This window comes from Centruroides sculpturatus, unplaced genomic scaffold (genome assembly GCF_000671375.1).
Source record: "Centruroides sculpturatus isolate CEXI.00-Female unplaced genomic scaffold, Cexi_2.0 scaffold968, whole genome shotgun sequence".
Classification (NCBI taxonomy): Eukaryota; Metazoa; Arthropoda; class Arachnida; order Scorpiones; family Buthidae; genus Centruroides; species Centruroides sculpturatus.
In genome coordinates, this window is record NW_019385084.1 from 3699 (window position 1) to 28758 (window position 25060).

General features: G+C 33.3%; 3 protein-coding genes across 5 annotated transcripts; all 3 read right to left on the reverse strand.

Moving 5' to 3' along the window:
• Positions 1-525: 525 nt before the first annotated feature.
• LOC111634416 (degenerin unc-8-like) lies at positions 526-7091 on the reverse strand. Its single transcript, XM_023379180.1, has 12 exons — positions 6790-7091; positions 5148-5271; positions 4940-5073; positions 3469-3590; positions 3230-3390; positions 2595-2693; positions 2408-2507; positions 2271-2337; positions 1793-1838; positions 1683-1714; positions 1537-1612; positions 526-1456 (listed from the first exon to the last, which is right to left on the reverse strand). Exons 1-12 carry the CDS (start codon positions 7089-7091, stop codon positions 1187-1189), a joined length of 1533 nt encoding a protein of 510 aa, XP_023234948.1. The 3' UTR covers positions 526-1186.
• Positions 7092-8596: 1505 nt separating this feature from the next.
• LOC111634419 (adipolin-like) lies at positions 8597-10966 on the reverse strand. Its single transcript, XM_023379185.1, has 8 exons — positions 10812-10966; positions 9993-10112; positions 9821-9929; positions 9692-9732; positions 9426-9608; positions 9121-9350; positions 8982-9054; positions 8597-8695 (listed from the first exon to the last, which is right to left on the reverse strand). The coding sequence occupies exons 1-8, from the start codon at positions 10929-10931 to the stop codon at positions 8597-8599; spliced, it is 975 nt and encodes a 324-aa protein (XP_023234953.1). The 5' UTR covers positions 10932-10966.
• Positions 10967-11427: 461 nt separating this feature from the next.
• On the reverse strand, positions 11428-23250 carry LOC111634418 (anoctamin-7-like). 3 transcript variants are annotated; one of them, XM_023379182.1, is made up of 21 exons: positions 23056-23250; positions 21106-21380; positions 20774-20883; positions 19393-19497; positions 19183-19319; positions 18940-19108; positions 18709-18871; positions 18488-18578; positions 18258-18427; positions 18117-18196; positions 17905-18042; positions 17640-17835; positions 17452-17563; positions 17331-17385; positions 17164-17261; positions 14550-14683; positions 14272-14477; positions 14069-14199; positions 11877-11967; positions 11661-11792; positions 11428-11585 (listed from the first exon to the last, which is right to left on the reverse strand). In XM_023379182.1, the coding sequence occupies exons 1-21, from the start codon at positions 23139-23141 to the stop codon at positions 11547-11549; spliced, it is 2718 nt and encodes a 905-aa protein (XP_023234950.1). In that variant the 5' UTR covers positions 23142-23250; the 3' UTR covers positions 11428-11546. The 3 variants fall into 3 exon arrangements, with proteins under 3 accessions (XP_023234950.1, XP_023234951.1, XP_023234952.1); XM_023379183.1 differs by having other exon boundaries at positions 21121-21380; positions 23056-23249; XM_023379184.1 differs by lacking the exon at positions 23056-23250 and adding an exon at positions 21451-21554 and having other exon boundaries at positions 11429-11585.
• Positions 23251-25060: the final 1810 nt, after the last annotated feature.

The following is a 25060-nucleotide window of genomic DNA, read 5'->3' on the forward strand; positions in this document are numbered from 1 at the left end:
TAATTCATTATGAATGATAATCTAACAAAAGATATTATTATAACTCTTATAAAGTGTTTCTCTGCTGAATTACACTATAAATATACTATTTAATTACTTCTGTCATACTAAAGAGAGTTCTGATATAGTAACTAAGCTAAATCATTCCTTATAACTGTATAAAAAGCTTGATATGTACAGTAAAAATAATAGAATTGTCACTGTATCAGGGATCACTAGTCCAATGTAGCCTGTATTTTTGATAAAATTTAGTTCTTGGCAATTAACTTTACATGAACTTCCCTGCTTAATGTCATTTTAATATCATATGAATCATACATGAAAATGTCAATGACAATTTATATTATTAAATGTAAAATTGTCGTTAATCGAACTACAATTTACATTGAAAATTTATGTATTGAACACCCAAAATCAAATGGGAATGGACATCAAATTAGTGAATCATCACATAAGTTTCTTTGGAGTTGAGATCATGTTCTTCAGTGAACACGGTATTGACCACGTATCCTTGAGTTATATATTGAAATTATAATAGTATAATTATCAGGATACGTTTATCTTATCTTATAACATGAAGTTCAACCATGCTTTTTAATAAAATATCATTTACTTAAGCTATCATAACACATTTATAACAGCTCCTTCAATAAAATGTTTGTTTCCTAACTAGAAAAACATCTTTATCCTGTCTTTTAATGGGAATCGAACCCGTATCCTTCGATGCAATACCAAATTACATAATGTTACCAAGATGAATTGGGATTCTAAACTTTACCTTGAAACAATTAATTTCCCATGCTCATCCCATGGTCCTATGCACTTGGCATACATCTGGTCCTCGCTGGAAATTGTAAATTTACGTTATCTTCACAAGAATAACTGATAAAATTCCATCTCTAGAAGAAGCAGACTGCAAGGGATCTATAAATTATATTCAATCACAAAGTGCAACGTACAATATATTTAGTTTTCACGACCATTTTATGGAAAATTTGCATAATTACAATAGAAGAGTACTTAAAATTAATGGCTGAATATATTTAGAATGATAAGTGCTAACAATATTAACAATTATAGCAGAAAATTAAAATTTATAATTGAATTTTGTATTGATTCTTGCCATTATCCATCAACGATTCTCCACGAAAGATATGAGAGATATTCTTTTATTATTTTTAACTATTCATTCCCATGCTCGTGGCATGGATCTTGTCCTCACTGAGAGTTGTGAATTCATGTTATCTCTATAAGGATAAGGTGTAACTGATAAAATACAATCTCTAGATGAAGCAGACTTCAGAGTTTGTAGGGGATTCGCACAAGCTCGTTTGATTTTCATTTTTATAGGAATAACTAAGGAAGATAAAGCTTCCAGGAAGTCGAACACAGCAATTAGAGACATCCCTAACCATATGCCAATATAACCACCAACGTAACTGAAGAATTCAATGCTCTACAAGAGAGAAAAACGCATTGAAAAGTATGGACACGAAAGATTCCTCTTGATTTTTTTCAAACTTTAAATATACTTACTTCATATTTTGGTCTGTACGTATAAATTACTAAATCTGATTTCTTAAAAAATAATAAAATTATCGCAGTTTGGTTCCTGGAAAGTAATGAAATGTTCTTCAGTAATATGGTAACAGTTAATTGTTAATTTTCTGAATGCCACTTACCATAAAGTGGTAGCATTTGTGCTCTCTATCCCCTACAAAAATATAAGAAATATCATTAATTACTTGGATAGAATGTAAATTTTCTAACAATTATTAAAACATATACTTACGACTTCTATATTCTCTTCTTGTATATTCACTTCAAATGATATCGAACTTCAAGAAGAGTTTTTAAAAATTAAATATAAGTGATTAAAATGCTGTATTATAAATATTTATGATCTGGCACAATGTAATTTATTAAAAACAATAAATACAGGTGGCTCAAAAGTCAGTTAACCTATGTTTTTTGCAAGTAATCTGATTGATGGAATAAGTTCGACGTAACACTTTGCCAAGTGTTGGAGAACTTTCTACCAGAAAATGGCACCTAATTAGGCGTTAGACACGTGGAAAACGCCATGTTGATCAGGTTCAAACCCGCCACTAACTGTTAAGTGGTTTCTATTATTTGTCCACTGTGGACGTGCAAGCGAATAAATACTTTGTGTCAAAACCGTTGTACAATTGTTAACTGACTTTTAGACCACCTTATGTATTAATTAATTTAATTATCAATCAGTCAATTAGAAATAATGGTTAACTCACTGGCATGCCGGTCCACAAGCAATAAAACAATGACTATAATTAATTTTATCGGTACAGGGTATGTCCACTAGAATAAATACATATATTTTGTACGAATTTTTACGAAATATTACCAGAATTTATTTACAACACAATACCTTCGTGACAGAACTTTTCGTAATGAGGATAGATGCTGGATGTCTTGACGCAACCACAGTGATCCAACGTGGCATTCATTAAACATTCTTCTATACACATCTGTTGTGATTATCAGAATTAATTTATTCTGTTGCTAATTGCGTAAATTAATTGCAGCTATTTATGGAAGAAATTTAAATAAATTACCTCGCGACTTAATGGTCCTCTTCCGAGTCTTCTCTTCCATAGTTTTTTGTAGTTGGTACAGTTTGTTAAATAGGGAGATGGAAGAAGATGCTTTATAATCTTCAAAGAAAATTTTACAAAATGGTAATTTTTAAATTTATATTTTATTTAGGGTGAATTACATGCATTAGAACCTCGCTTTTACGATCAGTTTCCTGGAAAACTGTCGTAAAGCGAGGGGTCATACGGTGCGATTCGATTGCACCAGACATACTTTTATTACAGAAGAGCGTGTAAATTTATTTATTTATAAGAAAAGTGTAAAATATATTGATAATTACAAACATTTATTTTACATATTAACTGGCTGTAGGCTGAAATCCTTAAGAGGGATCAGCCAAACCCACATGGGTATGTAAAAAAAAGGGAACTCTCAGTGACTACAGAGTGGAGTCAAAAATTAGTGAATTATTCAGTTTTTTGTATTTCAATTACTTAATTTTTAACAATTCTAAGTTAAAATAGCCAGATTTTGTTAAGGAAGTAATTATCTACCCCCTTAAAGTTTTGTCACACACCACACATCAGTACTAAAAATAGCTGACATATAAGTGTATTGCTTGTAGTAATTACAAGTGAAAATAATTAAATTTTACCTCTTTTAAATGAACTAAATAAAGTTTAGATGGTGTAATAGTAAAACCTTCAATAAATGGGTTTATAATGCTATATGGAGAATGTAGTGCTGCTTGACCACCAATTCTACGATCCAGTTGAAATGCTTCAGTGGGTTCGAAGTCCACGACAATGGTCAAAACTGTACAAGATTTTTATAAAGTATTTTAAAAAAATATTATAAAATATCGTCCAGTAATTAATTTTCTTAATTATTTACCTTCGTGAAGGGGCACTCGAGGTAACTTCAGCTCTTTTTTAGACCACCTCGGATTTATAATGTGACACAATTTGCTTCTTTGATATATGTCTAAAAATGCATAATAGCGAAATGTCTCGTTGCTGAAAGAAAATTCCATTTATTTTCAGTATATTTATATTAATACGCGATATAAACGCGAGAAAAGGCATATCAATTAATTAAAGAGAATTAGAGAAAAGGGAGAAAGAGAAGCAAAGAGAGAGGTAAGAGAGAAGATGAAGAGATGAGAGGAACGGAAAGAGAGAACTGAAAGAGGAAGGAAAGAGAGATGAAGAGATGAGGAAGAAGAGATGAGAGAAAGGGAAAGAGAGAACTGAAAGAGGAAGGAGAGAGAGAAGGTAAAGAGAACTGAAAGATGAAGGAAAGAGAGAAGATGAAGAGATGAAGGAAAGGAAACGAGATAACTGAAAGAGGAAGGAAAGAGAGAAGATGAAGAGATGAAGAAAAGGAAAAGAGAGAACTGAAAGAGGAAGGAAAGAGAGAAGGGAAAGAAAACTGAAAGATGAAGGAAAGAGAGAAGATGAAGAGATGAAGGAAAGGAAAAGAGAGAACTGAAAGAGGAAGGAAAGAGAGAAGGGAAAGAGAACTGAAAGATGAAAGAAAGAGAGAAGATGAAGAGATGAGGGAAAGAGAAAGAGAGAACTGAAAGAGGAAGGAAAGAGAGAAGGGAAAGAGAACTGAAAGATGAAGGAAAGAGAGATGAAGAGATAAGAGAAAGAGAGAACTGAAAGAGGAATGAAAGAGAGAAGGGAAAGAGAAGTGAAAGAGCAGAGAGAGGAGATAAGTGAGAGAGAGGGAAGAGGAAACCGGAGGAGGAGGAAAGAGAGAAGTGAGAGAGATAAAACACTTACCGGTATTTAATTACTCGTCACAATTCTCTTATTGGTAATAAAAGGCAATTAATTAATACTGAAAAAATTAAAATACAGGTATCCCTCGTACAACACTGTTTCGTCTTAAAACGGTTCGAAGATTGGTATATTCTCGCACAACACGACTTCCGGTTCCGGTTTCGCTCTAACACAGTTTTGGAAATCCTCCGTACAAAATTTCACAATTTTTAAGTGTATACTTCATTATTCGATATTATTTTTATTCAAGTAAGCACGCACGTCGTCTCAATTTTTAATTGTGATTGTAATTGTTAAGTAATTATTGATTGGAAATAAATCTCGATTGCTTTAATAATCATATTTCTCTTAGAAACGAAAAAGAATTGTATACTTTTGCTAACTTTCTGCAACTGTAACTCTATGTTTTGCATTAGTCCTTTGTTTCGTATAGCACGGATTCGCATAACACAACACTTTTTCGTAACTACCGTGTTATGCGAGCCGTGCTCTTGTCATATTCGAGTCAAGACTCCATCTTTACATTGTCTAAATACTTATAAGAAGAATTTAAATAATAATTTAAAAACGATTCTTACTCGCATATTTGGAATTCATCTTTTCCTGTGCCAAAAGTACATTGAGAAATTAGAGGATACGAAGCGTGACCTATATCTAAAAGCAAGTCACGTGTTACTGTTTCTTCCCTATCGATGGCTTCTAGCTTCGGTTTCTAATAATTAATTTAAAATGTTACTCTTAATTAATTCCAATTAAAGTTTTTATATTTAATTCTCAATTAATTACCATCATGTCTTCTTCTGTCTTAGCCGCATTACACACGTAAGGATATTGTTCACAAAATGTTGTCATATTATTTGGTAATTCGCATTCCGATGGAAATTTCTTGCAGAAACTGGTGCGTCGTATACTAAAATAAGAAAAAAAATATACAGTATGTTCATCTCTAACCAGGGGCAAAAGAGATCTTTCGGCATTGCAACACGAGTGTGGCTATCATATGAGCTAAAAGGGACGTTGCCTGGGTCCCCTGTTAGTAGGAAGCCAGTAACCAATCTTTTATAAACTCACTACTTTAGTAAGAATATTGAAATTTAAATTTAACACATACCTGGGGACCCTAGATTGCGGTGTGGCACAGGGTCAGGGTACATGGCGCCGCATAGAACTTAAAACCCGACGGAGGTCGAGAATACCGATGATTCCCGGGAAGAAAAATGTTCGAAGTCAACATATGAGGCTACCTAATACAAACTTGCCTGGGCCCTCGTGAAGTTATAACTCGCCACTGCGTGTAACGTATACTTCAGCGCTCAATTCAAATGAATGATGTTTGCCAAAATCGTGTTTCACTGCTAAGTACGCATTAGGCCAATAAATTAGGTGAACCCACAGGTAAAAATCCTGAGAAGTCAAGTCTAGGGATGTGGTTACTATGGAACAGGCATCTGGCAATTGGAAAAAACCACTCTCCAAGCCAGACACACGTTTGTCTATCATTTTGCTGGTACCAAACATGCTATAGTTACGCATTCATGTTTAGGATATTTATTATATGGGACCAAGAAGCTCCTCACCACACCAGACGTTTAGGATATAACGGACTCGGTGTCGTGTATATTGCATGTATCGTGGAGCACGCTCTGCCCAATGGTATACATTGTAACGTTGTACACTGAATATGCTAAAGGAGTTGTTCATATTACATTAAATTTAACGTCATATTGCGTCACTCAAATGGTGTGCGGCATCACCACAAACGTGCAACACATGCATTCGTGCAATAGTAAAAAGGTCTCTACCTCTGGACAGATATTTAATTAAGACACTGTATATAATTTAAATGAAATCGAAGTTAAATACAATATTTACATTAATATACATAAATTATCCATTCTTCTTTTTGTTCTGTAATTTATAGGGAAGGATGGACGAGGCTGTTAAGGTGTCAGCCTACCACTCTAGGGATCCGGAATCGAATCTAGGCGAATAACCCCAAAAATTCTCGTGGATAGTCAGTTATCATGGATACGTCAGACCCATCCCTAACTATCCGGCTCTCCCAGCGTGTACCTAGTCAAATCTACGATGATCTAAATTGAATAAAAAGCCTTTAGTGCCCATAGACATTTCAACAGAACTATTCATATTACAAAGTGTTCATTTACTAAAATAATTAAAGACAAATAAAAATCAATGCCCAGTCTTTCAGGCATTAAGATGGCCTTTCGTGCAAGCTTACGTGAATCAATAATTCAGTTAGGTCCCAACAGATTGAAGGTCTACACATCTAGGTCAAACTACTCCCAAATATTCCTGAAGATCCGAACAGGACCCGAATTAAGGTCGTTCAGAGTGGCAGGCTTGACTCCCTTACCACCTCAATCACGTGTAGTCTAAAACAATTTACACTTGTATCAGTACTCACCCATTTCTATTACATATTGTTATAGAAGGCATATCAACCATCAAAGGCTTAGTAATCTGGACATCAACTAATGTTGGATATGCCCAATATATTATCAGAAAAGCAGAAAGCTGATAGAGAAATCCAGCGATACATCCGAATAGGACCACAACTTTTAAAATCTTCCTCGATTTCTTCTTAGCCAAAGCAATCTGAGGAATGCCAGTCAAAATGGAATTCTCTAATATATCTTGAAACAAATCAGAAAGTTTAGGAATCTCCGAGAAATTCGTAAAAGCGCTACTGGTTCTGCGAGAAGTCATGTCCACAGCCAACTGGCAGCAATATGTAAATTTATCGTCACAGCCAGTTAAAAATACTGTTTCATAACAAAATTACACGTTATTTTTTTTATCTAGAAAGACGATATTTTAATATAAATATCCATTTTTCACCGCTCCTTCCTTGTAGTCTTTTCTCAGAAGAGTGTTGCCAGGTATGAAATTAATATACATATTTTTTTCTTACTTATAAGTCGATAACGACAGCTTTTTCTCTTCTCCTTCTTGATGACAGTTGTAGTTATAGTAAATAACATATTTAAAAGAAGATTTGGTACAAATTTCAGGAAATTAACGTGTAATTTAACATCGATAAATTGATATTATTCGCGGATTTTTCTCGGTCTAAAAATGGAATTTTGATTATCTTTAATGCTAAGAATTGAAGCAAATCGTTATATAACAGCCGAAATTTTAAATAATATTAGTATAAAAACGGCCGAGGCCTCAGTCTACTGCTGTGGGGGCCTGAAATCGAATCCGTGTGATAAACCCTAGAAATTTTTGCGGTGATCTGGCCCAGAATGCCCTTTTCAGCCCCTTCGCCTCTTCACCTAAACTTCTTTTCTTCCATTCCTTTCACCCCAGGCAATTCCATTGAGTAGTCCTGGATCCCCTTTAATATAGAATGTCCCAGAATGCCGGACCCCGTCTCTTATTAAATGGTTGTCTTGTTTTTGGCCTTTCTAAACCCACTAAGGGCCTGAAAAAGGCCTCATTAGTACCCATACGGCCGAAAGAATACAAAAAGAAAAGAACACTGTGTTACTGAAAGTTAAAACTATACAAAACGCTCTGTTACGAGATGCTCTTAAAAAATAACTTTTATACTATTATTGTTTGATCGATCGCCATACCTTCCCTCTGTTCTATATATTAGCCCGGAAAGTGATAGTAATTCTGCTAAATATCTACCAATCATTATCAATCTCATAACTGCATCAACGAGCCTTGAATTTGAGCCTCTGGGCCCTACGATAGATTAAGGCATGCTTCCAGATACTCGACTATTGTACGAAGGTTTTGAGGGTGTCGTCAAGGCTCTTCCTTTAAACGCCTATAACCAAGGGCGCCCGTACATTGTGGCAACTTTTCCCCTTTTTTATCTGTGTTACCCTTTCCGTGAACCCCAAATTTTGTTATTAACCATTAAAAATCCTATGTAACATAAGAAATTAATGGTATGAAATCGTTAAATATAATTTATTCTCTTAAATTTCTAACATTAAAAGTAATCATTGAGCCGAGAAATTACCCTAAAAAATTAAAATAATTATCGAAACCAAAAATTGTAAAATTGGTATAAAATCTCTTGTAAATTACATTGTAATTGATGAATCAATTTCAATATTACATTATTACCTTCATTTTGGTTTCTAACGGTAAATCAGCAGAACACAATTTATCGATTTCAATGAATTTTCCGTACATCTTAAAAAATTAAAATAATTATCNTGTAAATTAATACAAATACAAGAAAAACTTTGCTAATAACCGGTGAGAAAACCGGTTACTTGAGAGTTTCTGAAGATCTTCACGGAACACTTCGAGTTGTTGTTTACATAAATGGAGACGTATTGCTTCTTCTGTAGAATAAAAATATAAAAAAATTAATTAAATAAAGGTCCAAATTGCATAAAAAATTAAACGTTGATTACATAAACAACACCCAAACACGTATATCCTACGTATAAACCACACAGGAAGTGTATACATAATGTGCTTAATGATCCGAACCGTCACCCTATTATGAGCCCGGGTTCGAGTCATTCCGGCGCCAAATATCTTAATTGTTTAGATTTTTATCTTGGTTTTAGAATGCCATGTGGGTTTAGCGCCGAATAAACACTTTAAACCATCAAAATTTCTTACCTTTAAGTGTAAAATCCCATTAATGGAGACTGTAAATGGCGAATTTTTTACATCCGTTATGGTCTTGAGTGATCTGAAATTATTTGTTTATTAGTTTCGTGTGATAGAACCAGTAATCTTAAAGATAATAAATACTTACACATTCTCTTCGCACTGAGAATTAATACACAATAACACTTCTATAGAGTCGAAGGGTCGAATTTCGCACGAATTATTTTTGTTAAAATGAAAGCTGACATAAAAGGTATAGAACCCACTTTTCTGTAGTTCGTATCTTCCAGTGTCGAGCCAACTGTTATTTTGACAATTGAAACTCTCTTCGGCTGACACGAAACTTTGGCAACGATCGTGGCTACCCTTTGCAATTGGCTTTAATTAAAAGATAAAACGTCATCTTGAATAATTTTTCAGCCATTAAAATTATTTTACGCCATTTTAAATTACCTTATAGTAATTAGAAATCTCGTTTATGGTGTTAGAACCGATCCACACGTTTTCTTTTAATTGCCACAGGAAACTCCACGACACTTTAGGTGTGATCGTCACGTGATCCACGTCAAACAAGGGTGGTTGCAATTGTTGTCCCCCGGATTTAGTCTTTTGTACTTCAGAATATTCTTTAGTGCACTAGAAGACAAAATAAAGAAGGTTATAATCGAGTTAAACGCAATTATCTTATTAATTCTGTAATTATTTTATTATTATATTACCTGTGGGTCGATGGTTATTTGAAATTTCTTTTCGGCTGCATCTGTTAAATTAATATAAAGATATATTTCTTATCCTTTACTCCATTTATCATCGATCTTTAAAGTACTTGATCAGATTAATATGCATACCTTTTACCATTTCGCCGAATATTTTCACTAATTCTTCTTTTGTCACTTGACCACCGGGTGGTCCGGGTGGTCCCCTAGGACCCCTGGGACCCGGAAGACCTGTCTGCATCTATTTAACAATAATTTATTCATATATAAAATCACTAAATTTATATAAATAATGATGAATTACCTGACGAATTCGAGCATTCCTTAATCGATTTTTTTGCTTTTTAGCCTTTTTTTCTTCCCTTTCTGCATTTTTTAGAAACGTTTGCCAAGCATCCCTGGCATTGTATACAAAAGGGCGCACCTACAGGTGTGAAAAACGAGAAAAATGTTACATTTTCTTAACTTACAATGCCTTCATTTCAACGCTAAAATGTATCTAAAATAACCAATTTTACAAATTGTAAAACGAAAATTAAGTATGTTCAGAGGATTCTAGAGGATTATCAAACTTTTATTATTAATAATTAAGAGCCGATGCCATCTTGAAAGCGAGCATTCGTAGTTAACCATGAAGTTATAATCTATTTTATTAATCTAACAACAGAATTATTAATTCTAAGCTTTCAGAACGTAATTAGTATTCAGTTTTAATTAATTTTAACCATAAATAATCACTAAATATAACATAATTATATTAAAAATCTGAATGTTTGGTCACTTTTAATGTAAAGTATTAAGGTTATAAAATTATTCTTTGTTCGCTTGTCTTAAGGGTATATTCAAGATCGTTAACAATTATCAAATTAATCATTATGAATCACTTAAAATGACTTATAATAAAATTACATTTCTTTTTAATTAATTACGATATAATTAATGCTAAAGTGATTCAACTTAAAAGAGTCATCCAGACATGATGATAATTTCCTGAAAACTCATTTAAAAGATTATTTGTTGTAATTAATTTCGTGTTTNATATAGGAACATGTCACCCACAAACGTCAAGCCCAAATCCCATAGCCATTCTCGTATATTGCTACTATAAACAAAGACTACTTACCAAACGGCTGGCAGGTTTTTTCGTTACACCTTTATCGTCATTTTCTGTAACGATTCTTTCGGCACAAACAGTTACGAATACAAGCGCGAGGACGAGTAAAACACGTGTACACGTCTCCATGTTTAACCTTTGACTGGCAACCAGTAATCAGGGTCATCCGTCTTACTATAACCTTCAAAGACTAAGGAAACAAAGGCTTCGTCTATAGCACCTGATGTTACAATTGTTTGAGGCATTCCTTATAGGAGAGAGGTGTTATGGGAGTTGTCACACCTGCATAGGGCTTTTCGAAGAACTTTCATTGATGCAAGCAAGAGCTTGAATTTTCGATGTTTTAGGAGGCAAAAATAATTAATTTTATTACACTTTTTCTGTTTGAAATTTAAATTTTATATTCCCTATAATCGGGCCTCCTCCTTTTTTTTTAAGGTAATCAATAAAAACAGTGTTTTATTGTCGTTAGAATTTTACTTTTGTGCCTTAAACTCGTGTGTTACTATTGTTAAATCCCTATACAAAAGTAAAGGTTTTCTTTCCATTTATTTACTTTAGTGCAGGTGAGGACCTTAAACGAAATTTTAAGGCATTTTTTCCATCATAAAACAGCAAATTTTATACATAAAAACGGTACTTTTACATACATTTTTTAACAGTAAATCTTAGAATTAATAAACAATACATTTTGTAAAAAATAATAATTATTATTATTATTTGTGTATAAAAATATATTCTTAATTATAACTTGCATTCTTCTTCATCTTCGCCCATGGTTATCTATGGGGGGGAGAAATTAGGAAATGTAAATGGCATTTTTTTTACCCTAATTTTAATTTTAATTAAGTTAATTACATTCAAAATGGCTTCCGATTCAGTCAATGCTTGTTTTGCTAAGTATCTTTCACGTTTTATCTTTATTTCTAAAGATTCGGGAATGTCAGGAACCAGAACATCTATCAGGCGGCATATACCAAAGACTACGTGCTGTAAATAATACAAAATGTTGTACTTAATGGTAATTAAATGCAGTAAATAAACAATTAAAGTCGGTATTTATGCTAAACTTACTTCGAACACGATGACAAAGCCGAGTCTAATTGCTAATAACTCCCAATAGAATGTAGTTAAATTGCCTTTGGGATCTCTATAAGCTGTATACCTGTAGAGAACTTCACGTTAATCAAGTAAAAAAGAGTACAAATGTACAAACTTTCACTTAATTATCTTGCTTATTTCGATTAAATGATGGATTTTCGAGAACAGATCCATTTTCGTTGGCAAATGACACTATTTTTATTATTTTTAAACAGCCACACTGTATAATCTTCCCATCTAACTGTCAAAAAGGATCACCTGACCTCTAAATTAGGTCAAGGTCATGGGAGTGGGCACTCCGTTTACGTCTAAAGGCACAATCATGTAAGAAAATCAAATTTAAATTTAAGGTTGATTGTAGCCATGTTAATTATGCACGCGATATCCAGCGGATGGAGTTATGTAATGCTTTTTCTATGGTAAAAACTTTTTCCAAATTTTCTCCAGAACGGAAGTAGGTAGGACCATACAGTTTTTTGCGTTAGAATCCGATTTAATTCTTCTATTAATGTACGGTTCGGAATTTCGAAAACACAATTCGTTAATTTTCTATTTATTTTTAAATTCGTAAAAAATTCGTAGAAAATTAACAAATCGGAGTTCCAAAATTCCGAACCGTACATTAATAGAAGAATTAAATCGGATTCTAATGCAAAAAACTGTATGGTCCTATCTACTTCCGTTCCAGAGAAAATTTGGAAAAGGTTTTTACCATATAAAAAGCATTACATAACTCCATCGGCTGGAGATCGCGTGCATAACCAACGAGGTTACAATAGCCTTAACTCTAGGCTATGTTAACCCTCATTATATATTAAAATGTAAAGCATAATTACAGTAGTACAGTTGACAATTTAACAACCTGTTAAAACATCAATAATACTAGAATGAAGACATGAAAGAAGCTTTTCTGAACCTTTAAAAATGATTTAATTAAATTTCCAGGCAAGAGGAGAATAAGTACTGTCTAACAAGCTTAGTGACTTTGCTACAGGAGAATACGAGGTGATTAAGCCCCTAAAAAAGAATATAATAGCCCCCAGCTTAGTCGGGAGTGTCTCCGTATGTTGTTTACATGATAATCATATACTTTCCCTTTCATCTCATGTAGGCACCGGGTCTATTTAATCTGCATATGCAGATTTTCAGCTTGCTTTTCATTTATTAATCTAGCCCCCCAATGCTTTATTCACTGAAAAGCCACGTTTCTTCCGAGAAACTGTTCATACACATGTTTATAATTCTATCTTTTAACTTTATTTTTAGATAATTTAATTAGTAAAATTTATTTTTAGGTATGTTTGAAGCGTTACGAATAAAACTGGCTTCTGTGAGCATGTAAATAGGAATAAGAAGAGAATGTTAAAATTAAAGAACCGTTTTGATCTTCGAATGAGCTTCCTCTATTCTTTAAATTCCACCAAATTCTCGTATCAACATCCTCAGATGCCAGTGGCGCGTTGTAGCTTCATCGGGCCCAGATGAATTTGAATTAAAGGCCCCATCCATAGTGTTGACTTAAGACACTTTTCTTCGGGGAAATTTTTGAGGAAATATTTTTTTTATAAAAGGATAATTTGGGGGCCCCCGGGCAATTCCCTTTTTTCCGTAGGATAACGCGGCGCTGTTAGATTCTTCCTTATATTAATTGTGCCAAAGGGGTGTCTCAACGAAAGACTTCCTATGAAAAACTGACCTCTATTTACGTGTTAGATACGTAAATATGAAGGCCCTACCGGGAGCCAGTTCAGTAAAAAAAAAATCAATGCAACTTCTACGCGGTCAGCCCCTGGCGAAGCGCTAACCCCCGACCTATGTTTAGTGGTTTCATTCACGTGGCCACTGGTGGGCTTATTGACAACTAGAAGACAATACAAATATATCTTTAGCATCTTTCCTTCCGTCCTTTCTGCAATACAGGAACAACAAAGTCACCTTATTCTCAGGCTAGAAGAGCCTTCAGAAACAAGGTTCGACTCTGCCATTTAATTTTATTGTTCTTACAGTGTGAAAAGAATGAGAGAACCCTAAAAATATTCCTGCACTTGTCGTCTATTTGTGACATTTCAAGTAAGTTTTTCTTTTTTTGATTAAGTTTGCAAGTTAATACTATCGTTCTACATCTAATCTGTACAATCTCTCAATAGCGTTAACGTAACACTTACCTACACGTTGTGTTCATACTACCTTCAGGTGAGTAGGCCAAGGTATAATTAACAAAACCGTGCAAGCTGTTATTGTTATAAGAATAGAGTAATTTCGGTAGAAACTCTGACGTAAACGCTATCAGAAATGCCTGAAATACATGTATTTAATTTAAAAATTTTGTTAAAAAGATTAAATTTGAAGAAGTTGAACATAAGCATACATTGCTGATGACCGCTAAATGAGCCAAAACTTGAAGGATCGTATACCAAATCCCAATATTCTGAGCTCGTTCTGCTACACTTCTACGCGTTTCGCATACAAATTTATGAGCATCCAGACGTATTTCTACCCAATTGTTTAACAGAGCAAAGAGAGGAGCCAGAGGAAATGCCACAACAAAGATGGTGATGAAGCCGAATTGAAGAACTGCAATGGAAATTATTCAGCAAATCAATAGAAAAGTAGATAAAACATTAAAAAGCTGATGATGACTTTTACCCATTTCTAGATATTCTTGAAATAATCCTTCGCATTTTATCATGCGGTAATCTTGGTTCCATTGTGAAGTGTTTTCTGTTCTGTTCTGCTTGCATAATTTGGTTTTTCTTCTGTGCCACCATGTTTTAATTTTTCTGAAATTTTAAAAACACATTTATAATAATATATTAAATTACATTATTGAATTTTAAGTCTAAAATTAATTGCTTCGATCTTCATTCTTGAAGTAAAATTTGAAGAACGGTTACGTTAAATGTTTAATGTGTGACAAAAGCTAAAAATCGGGAACATCTAGAGATTCGGGAGCACCCAAGTGAGATCAGGAACAACGTAGAAGATGTTCTTGGAGAAAGAGTAGGATACTTCTTAAATCAGGAGCACCAAATGAAATCAAGAACAACGTAGATGTTCTTGGAGAAAGAGTATGATATCTCTCCAATTAGGAGCACCAAATGAGATCAAGAACAACGTAGATGTTCTTGGATAAGAAAGAGTAGGATACCTCTCCAATCAGGAGCACCCAAATGAGATCAGGAACAACGTAGATGTTCTTGGATAAGAAAGAGTAAGATACCTCTCCAATTAGGAGCACCCAAATGAGATCAGGAACAACGTAGATGTTTCTGGATATCAAAGAATATCTACGTATTCTGTATAATGTTTAAAGATTCTTAGATGTTCCTTATTTACATTAATATCTATGGTAGAATCTTTAAATATCATACAGAAATACATTATATAGTATTATTAAATAATGTTTTTTAGTCAAACATTATTTTTATTCTGTAAATAACAATTTTAAACTGATATTTTGCACAAATTTCCTTCGTGTTGTAGCTCTACACATAATCTTTCAATAAAATCATTTATTTTTTATTATCGCTTATTATAAATATTTATAAAATGAAATTGAGAACTATAACAAATTCTACACATAAGTAATGTCTTTAAATTGAACGTAATTAAGAATTTTTGTTTTTCCTTTCATCTATAATAAATTCTAGATTGGTACATGCTATAAGAATACAGAAATAAATTAATCTAGAGAACCGAAAATTACGGGTAATGAATGCTTTCAGTTTAAAAGTTGCGAAAAAGAGCTCTAAAAGTTACCACTACGGGACTTACGGCGTTGCGAGCTAAAAAAGTACATAGCATATGTACACCTGGTATGGTTTGCATTTCTGAGTATACGCTGCCAATGCTGCGAGTGCACTTAAAGAGTTACACCTAAAAAATTGAGCTGCTCTTTGATGTTAGCAGGTTCCACAGTCTCTTAGTGGTGAGTTTTAGAAATATAAAATTCGATTGAGTTTGAACCATAGCATATTCCCCCAGACATCGTTGAATCTTCTTCTTTATCTTCGCCTTTTCCCTTGTTTATATGGGGTCGGCGTTTCCTTCTCTAATACGTTTCCTCCGTTTCTCCCTATCAAGGTCTTCTTCTCTCTTAAGTCCCCTCTGATTCAAGACTTCTTCTACCTTATCTTTCCAACGCATCTTTGGTCTTCCTCTTTTCCTCTTTCCTTTTACTACGAGTTTCTGACCCTCTTTCCAACACAATCTTCACTTCTTCGCTCTACGTACACTTCAACCTACGTTCTTGCATCTTCCTGGTCAATGCCCACTTTAACAGAACCCCTAATAGAATCGTTCCTTATTTTATCCTTCCTTGACACTCTACATTTATCTCAACATTCTCATCTCCGCCACCTCCATTTTTCTTTCTTGGGCTCTTGTTATTGCCCATGTCTCAGCCCCATATAACATTACAGGTAAAACAAATGATTTCTACAATTTACCTCTTAGCTTGTGGCTAACTTTCTTGTCACATAATACACCGCTCAGCTTCCTCCAGTTCATCCAACCACATTGAATTCTACGCTGCACTTCTAAGTTCAATCCTCCCCATCTCGACAAAGGTCCCAAGATACTTAAAACTAGAAACCAAAAGGAGCGGCACAGTTTGGATTTTAATACTGTATTGCACTCGTCCCTGACATTCAGAGTCATGTAAGCTGTTTTAGTTCTACTAATCCTCATGCCTCTTTCTTCTAAAACTTTCCTCCAATCTTCTTAGCCTTGGTTTGGGAAGGTTCACGCAGCACAATATCATCAGCAAACAGCATACGCCACGGAACCTCACACTTCACGTCACACACCAACACGTCCATTATCGGGTCAAACAAATAAAGGCTAAGGGCCGATCCGTGATGTAAACCAACATTAAAGAAGAACCCTTCTGTAGTGCCCACGCTACTCTTGAGTCTGTGCTCCCTCGTACATTTCCTTGACGAGCCTAACATATTTTTTTTGAAAGATTCTTTTCCCTCAAACATCTCCATATCTCTTGCCTTGGTACCCTAACATACGCCTTTTCCAGATCTATGAACACCTTGTGCAAATCTTCAAGTATTTCCCTGTGCCTTTCCATTAGCTGTTTCAAGGTAAAGATAGCATCAATGGTACACCTTCCCGGCATAAAGCCAAACAGTTCCTCTCCAATCTCAGATCCTTCGACAATTTTCTCCCAAATCTTCATAGTATGGGACAATAACAATAACAATAAACATAAAGATAATTTTAATAACATTACACTTTAGTAAATACTTACGGTATGATAATTTCCTGTGCGTTATTAATTATCTGCTTCCCTATCATGATAACAGCTAATTGCTGCGCTAGTTCTATAAAGCAACCGTTATTGCCACACTTAAAGAGAAATTAATTTACATAAATTTCATGAAATTCACAAATTAAAATATACAAATCGCAACTCACAGTTTCCAATCTCAAATTGAATATTTTATGGTAATGACCGGGGTATCCCGAAAATCTAAAAAAAAAAATTCATTTTAGAAGGTTATTGTCGACAGATGCTGAGCATTCGAGTGTGATTTACCTTCCTTTGAAGAATGCAATATAGAAAATGGAGGAATAAAAGTTGACAAACTGAAAAAGGAATACTTTAAATGTCAAATTGTTCTCGAATTCTGTCTGGGTCCTGTGCATTTCTATAAATAACAGTAAAGTATTCACTGATTACGGTTATACTTATACCATTAGAGGCTATATAAAATAAAAATTTACCCCATTCTGTCAGTTTTAAAGCGATGTTTTCATAAATTCTTCCCATGATCATGATGAATAACAGATTGATGCACGCTCCCGATAAGCTAGCGATAACGGGTGCCATACCGCGAAATGGTTTGTACTGAAAGAGTGGTATCGATACGAGGAGACGGTACACGATCACTGCAAACACGAACACCACGACTAGACTGACCTATAAAACTATGAAATTGAACACCACAATAGTCCCGAATACGTTTCTAACCCTTTGCAAAGCGCTTACCATGAACAATAAGACCCCTACACCCGCAGTTAAACGTATGAATCGTTTACTTGTTGGAAAAGCTGGTTCTTTGGTACCTGTAATGGCGTTTCGTAAGATTAGAGGAGCTTTGGCTGCGAATTCTGGACGTGGCCTTTCCTAAGTAATTAAATAATTTGCATTATTAGCAATTTTAATTAAATTTTAATTGAGTTTTTCTTGAAAACACCAACCACTTCTTCAAAATCCATACAGTCCCAATGATGAGCTAAAGATATGCTTTTTCTCTTCCAATATTCTAAGAATGCTATCGCTGCAATAAATGGTATTTTAAGTACAATTATGAGTAAATCTCGTAATAAATTAAAGCTTACCCCAAAATGCCATGAATATGGAGTAGAAAACGGTTCCAGCTTGATCAAACAGATAACCAATTCTGACAAAGATGCAAGTATCACTGAGATGCCAATACTTGCACCCTGGTTGTCTCTCTTCACATAATGGACACATTAGATACTGCTTACCACTTTGACAAATTTCATTACTGCGGGCATAAAGAAACGTATGCAAAATTTATCAGTATGCAATTTAATAGTTTATTTACCTTGGCAGATCACTTTGTATGGTGCACACTCCGTACAGGAAAACCAAAAGTCCGACTACCGATGCTGGGAGTAGCCAAGCAGTATAAAAACCTGATGTATAGTAAAATTAACTTTAAGAACATAGAAAAATAAAATTGTATGCATAATTATTAAATAATCTTTATAAATTATTCATTTTGAATGCATAAGAAGAAGGAAAAATTAGTAAACGTGGCCTCACCCAACCATGCAAAGTAAATGGCAATTTTCTCTCCAAAGTATTCCCTTATGTGATCCAAAGGTTGATACTTGTACCATCTTCCCCATTTGGCCCAATATTCATATAAAACTTGGCGTCTATTCAGATCTTTGGGCTGATATTCTTCAGGAAGTTCGTAAGGACCCTGAAAATCTCAAGCATCATTTTCTGCGCTGCATAAGAATGGGTTATTTTTATGCTAATTACTCTTACGTCGTGTAATGGAAAGGCATCAGTATATACATTCTCCTCTACTAAACGTTCGATTCCAACTTCTCCCTTGCTTCTTTTACCATAAACGATATTTTTTAATATTTCATTCACTACTTGACTCCTCTGTACCGAAGTAAAGAACTCTTCTCTATTTTCTATACCTAGAAATCTATTCATAAAAATATTTTAAGTGGAAGAACATTAAAAAAAATGCTTTAAAATAGAATTTTTAGTTAAATTTACTTCTCCATTTTCGATTTTTTAAAGGCGCACGTGTAGTAATCTGGAGGTTGATTAGGAATTGATATGCTGCATATATTTAGTATGTGTAATTTCTTCAGAATTCTCTCGCTCCAGTTCATCGTGGTGTTCGGGTTTACCTGATTAATTAATTATTTTTTAAAAAAATTAAATAATCGTATATTATGGAGAATATATTTTTTGAATATTTACTTGTAAAGGAGCCCTAAAGCATAATTCTTCTGCATAGTCTATCAGAAGATGCCAAGGAGTACTTAATTTGATAAAATGAATATTTTTCTCACCCTCCATCACTTCCTGAAATGATAATATCAGCATAAATTATAATTATTCCTTTATTTTTATGGTAATATCAGGTACACTCTTCCTTTCTGATATGTTTTGGTGCATCAAAAGAGTAAAATGAAGGGCTGTAAACGAATTCTAAGCACCTGAATGTGGGGTGTATAAAGAGGAAAGGTTAATCTTTGGGAAATGATTCCTCATAAATGGAGTAAAAAAAGTTCATGAGGATTCGTCGATCACTTCGAAAACCTTCTTCAATGTCATCATTCCATCTTGTCTTGCATCATTAATACATGATATGCCAAACTGTAAAGCGTTCATACAACCAAATCCTTTGTTAATATTAATAAATTACCATAACTTCACGTCGATTTTTTAAAGACATTATCCCATACATTCACTTTTCCTCTTTAATTAAATGCCCTGTATAATGGATATTGATTGAAAAATCATTCTACTTTATAGAATGAAACAATCTTTGTAGAATCTGGAAACAAAGAATGGAAGATCAAGGTAAATTGTTGAAAGGTTATGGAAGATCAAGGTAATTTGTTAAGAGGTTATGGAAGATCAAGGTAAATTGTTAAGAGGTTATGGAAATCAAGGTAAATTGTTAAGAGGTTATGAAGATCAAGGTAAATTGTTAAGAGGTTATGGAAATCTTTATAACTAAAAATTAATTGGTTGATTTTATTTTTTACATAAAAAGTTTTTTAAATAATCAATATAACAAGTTAAATTAAATTCAGGTCAACAGAAAGATAATTAAACCTATGCTAAATTTTAATTGCTACTTAGCCAATGAATTAGGACCGTACATAATTAATTAAATGATAATAATGTTTTAATTAATTATCAGTATATAGATGCAGTTTATAGTGCTAATAAACTCGGAAATTTCTTATTTAGAAAGCATTACTTTAATTAACACACTAATTGTAGGTAATTCTTTCTGGGTATTCTCTTTTGCATTACACACAGTATTAATCAGGCACGAATCCTGTTTAGTGGTTCTATCCACTCGACCCTTGGTGGCCCTCTTTTTTAAAAAGAGTGATAGATAGCCCTACGAGCTATTCAACATTAAACCTTTAAAGTACATCTATAATACATGAAATTTATAATAATCTTTTAGGTTGGCAAGGTGTGAACCCACGACTAACTAAGTGTTCAGTTAGGTTCTATCCACTGGACACTGGTGCACTATTGGGCATGACGAATATTGATACAATTGGGTGCATATCAAAATTATCTTATTTTTAAAGATTAAATTTAATCACGATCATACCTCTTCCATTTCTAAACCAGAATTTCTTAGATTGGATTCGAACCTTCGACGCCATTCTTCGATTTTTTGATCTTTTTGCGATTTCTTCTCTTCATAAACTAACACGAAATCTAAAAAAATTATTTTGTAGTAAATTAAGGAAATATTTAATTTATAAAAATTCTTATCAAATATCATTTATTACATTCAAATTTTCGCGAATTTCACGAGAAAACAAAGCTAACAAATACGTCATCTTGCCCCCTTTCTTGTATCACGCGATAACTTTAACCAAAACTTATAAATATACGAAATTAGGAACCAATAAATCAGCAATTAAATTGAATATTAATTAGTTAATTCCAAACCAATTTTCTTCTCTCCATCATTAAAAAGGGATCCTCTTCTATTGGGTATTGTCACAATTGTATTCATATTCCTTTTTTCATTGTGCATCCTTAAAGGGATGTCTTCAATTTTGAAGGAACCATAATTTGATACTGTAGAGTCGTCCTTGTGATTGATTACTGATTCTTCTTCCTGAGGTTGATTGGCACTTGTTGTTTCTTCAGTTTCTACCGTTTCTGATTCGGATACCTCGACTTCTACATTGCTCTCTACAATTTTCCTGAAAAGGAGGAAGCACTTTTTTAAATAAAAAACAAATTAAAAATAAGGCTATCTTCACTAAAACATACTTAATTTTATCATAGAACTCTGATCAAGCAGCTAGTAGATCCAACAAGTGTTCAAGAAATAACGTTTCCTGAAGGAAATTCGTTTATCAATTGATTAAAACAAACACAGAAATGTTTTTTTCTTCTTTGTTTTATCAGTATCCTGCTTTAAATATATAGTTTACAGAGTGAAGGAAGTGTTACTTAAGTGTTTTCTTTTTTAAATTTACTCTTGTTTAATAACACTAGTTGTGATTTATAAGTTTTAACTTATCCTTATTCATCATCCTCTTCAATAGATTAATGTTACTTCTATTGAAGTAAATAAATGGATTTACCAAATACCGGGTGGTCAAAAAATCAGTTAACTGTCAATTTAGGACAACTGATTTTTGGCCCGTCCCGTATGTTAATTTATCCTTATACAATCACAGTAGGGTAGACAGATTCTTACATCTACTGTTTAACTTACTTTTAGGCCATTTATTTATATTTAAATGTATAACTGTGTGGCCTAAAAGTAACTTTTCTTACTAACAAAACAACATATTACAAAAATTATTTTAAGTAAACTCTATGTAATTTATAATACTGTATTTTATATCTATTCTTATAAATTACTTTCATATTACTGACATAGTACTTGTATGTAGCCTAATTTTATCGTTAATAATATTACTCTACAATTGTTCCTATTAATTTAATCACGAATATAATAAAAATAATATTGTAAATGAATTTATTTGTTTACTTTATTCGTGCAAAGCGTTTTGCAAATATATTAATTTTATTTACTCTAATAAATAGACTAATGTATTTATCTTGCTGAAGTGCAGTGTCTTACATTTCTTCAAATAACTGAACTAATATATTCATCTTAATGGTACACTCCATCTTTTAAATACCCCTATAAATGGGTATTCTTACAAATACCTTCATAAATGGATTAACAGACTTGTACTGATACACACCATCTTACAAGTGCTTCTGTAAATATACTAGTAAAGGTATCTTACTGATACACACCATCTTACAAGTGCTCCTGTAAATATACTAGTAAAGGTATCTTACTGATACACACCATCTTACAAGTGCTCCTGTAAATGTACTAGTAAAGGTATCTTACTGATACACACCATCTTACAAGTGCTCCTGTAAATGTACTAGTAAAGGTATCTTACTGATACACACCATCTTAAAAGTGCTCCTGTAAATATAGGCCTACTAATAAAGGTATCTTACTGATGAACACCATATTACAACATATTATCCTTCTTCATGCCACCTTACAGTAACACAGAACATTATGTTACTTACACACACCTTTACATCATCCCCTCTCGTTACATAATCACTAATTCGATCGTTCCGATAATCTCGTATAAGAAAACGTTCGATATACACCGTAAATTACTGTTAAATACAAAATTATAACATTTAATTTCCGACATTTTTATGATCCAACGAACTCACGTGGTCCTTAACTTAACGAGCAACAGTAAATACCTTTTTATTGATGCGTACTACACGTCACTTAATAGACGTTTAGGAAATGTGCAACTGGAATTTACCATTTAACTAAAGTCTACGACTGTAAAATTCGTATAAAATACTTAAAAAACTTACTCTTTAACACCCTTTTCGCCTTTCTTTTTAATAAAATATTTTCTTAAAAAATGAGCCAACGATTTCTTCTTTTTTCTCCTAGCCATATTCTACTACATATATGTATGTATATATAATACTGCTAATTTACTGCTTTGGCACATGGTTACTCTATAACATGTGCCATTCGTTGACCGTTACGGTCACGTGTCTCGCCTTGGCTTCGTCCTATAGAAATGGCGTAACTGACACTTTTATAGCGAACACGTGACATCTTTATGCCATTTTAATAACGGTAAATTTACTGTATTTTTTTCTTTTAAATTTAATTGTAAAATTAAACTGTAATTATTATTAATTTAATCAATAAATTTATATAAGTTAATGTTATTTTTAACTGGATGCAGTTTTAAATTAGGAAATTAAATTTATTGTTTTTTTTATACAGGAATATAATTTGTTTAGTAAGATTTTCTGCTAATAAATTATTAAAAATAAAGCTTTTGTAGTATAAAAAAAAACACTACGTTAGTGTCAATGTTAAAAGTAACAGGTGATGTGATTTCGTGAAGTTACGAGTCTCCTGATTGGCCAAATTGACTTGTCCGGTTACTTACCTTTCCGGCTGTTATATGTCAATAGGTAAAAAAAAAAATGACCCTCAAGATTTTTACATTTTTAAACTAGGAGGTCCTCGAGAAATACGAAGAAATTTGGGAGTTTTTTTCCTGTGTTTGTGGGGGGCACGATTTTATTCATCTACTTTGAAGCTTAATAACTCCTGTACCTTTTGTCGAAATTTTCTGAAAGTTTGCTGAGAGGTTTGAGTATTGGGGTGGAATGTTTGTAGAAATTTTCAGAAAAATCGGATTATCGGTTCGGGAGATATGGCCCACTCCTTTAATATCTCCCGAACAAATCTGAAGGCTTATAAAGGTAACGATCGCAATTATTAGGGATGAAAACAAATATAGAATGCTTTGAAAGTTTAGTAACAATGTTGTCAGCTTTTTCTAACAGGCGAGAAAATTTGCTTCTTGAATTAAAAGACGTGGGTTCGGTCCCCACAACAACAATAAAAAAAAAACACTTTTTACGTTACTTCGCTTGTTTTTTTGGTGTAAATACTTCGTTAATTTGTATTCTTAATGCCACTTTCTTTAGAATTACACTTTAATTTACTTAATAATTAGAAATTAATTCGTATTTCGTTGAAAAATCGTTCGAGTTTTTATTAAATTTGTCAAAGATGCTGAGTCCAGAATCAAAAAAGTATGTTTTTTACTTTATCCTTAAAGAAAGAGGTAGTGATATAATAACGGAAGTGACGTAGAGAAACTTTGTTAAGCTGAATAAATAGTCTTGACCAATTTCCGTTTAATTTCTTACTTAAAACAATAAGGAAATTCCGTTCATTTTTCTTGGAATTTACTGGCAAAGATCGATTCTGAAAGTGGATTAAAAGTAAAGAAATTGTAAAATGTGGGTTCGGTTCTCCAGATGAGAACCGAACCCACGTCACACGATACCCTTACAACATATAAAGTATACATACAAACGAAAAAATAAATCAATATCTAGAAAAAACTATTTGCATATACAAGTCGACCCCCTTATAACACTGTTGATTATTCCGTTTTATATGAATTCCATGTTGTACGAGTCACTTAGATTTTACAAATACGTGTGCCAGGCTGTGAACGGCTTACGTATTTGTAAAATCTAAGTGACTCGTACAACATGGAATTCATATAAAACGGAATAATCAACAGTGTTATAGAAGGGGTCGACTGGTAAATATGTGTTCTGTTCGCTGTACAGAGAACCGAACCCACATTTCTGTTTTTATTTAAAAAAAAAAGGTTAATATCGGTACATTTATTGATTCCCGAATACCGATGAGCCACGTATTTAATATTTATACAGAAAATTCGTTCACAAGTATCTACTGGGGCTATTTAGGAGGGCGTTATATCGACGTTTGACTGTAAGCCATAACTCCCGTGCTTTTGGTCGAAAATTTCTG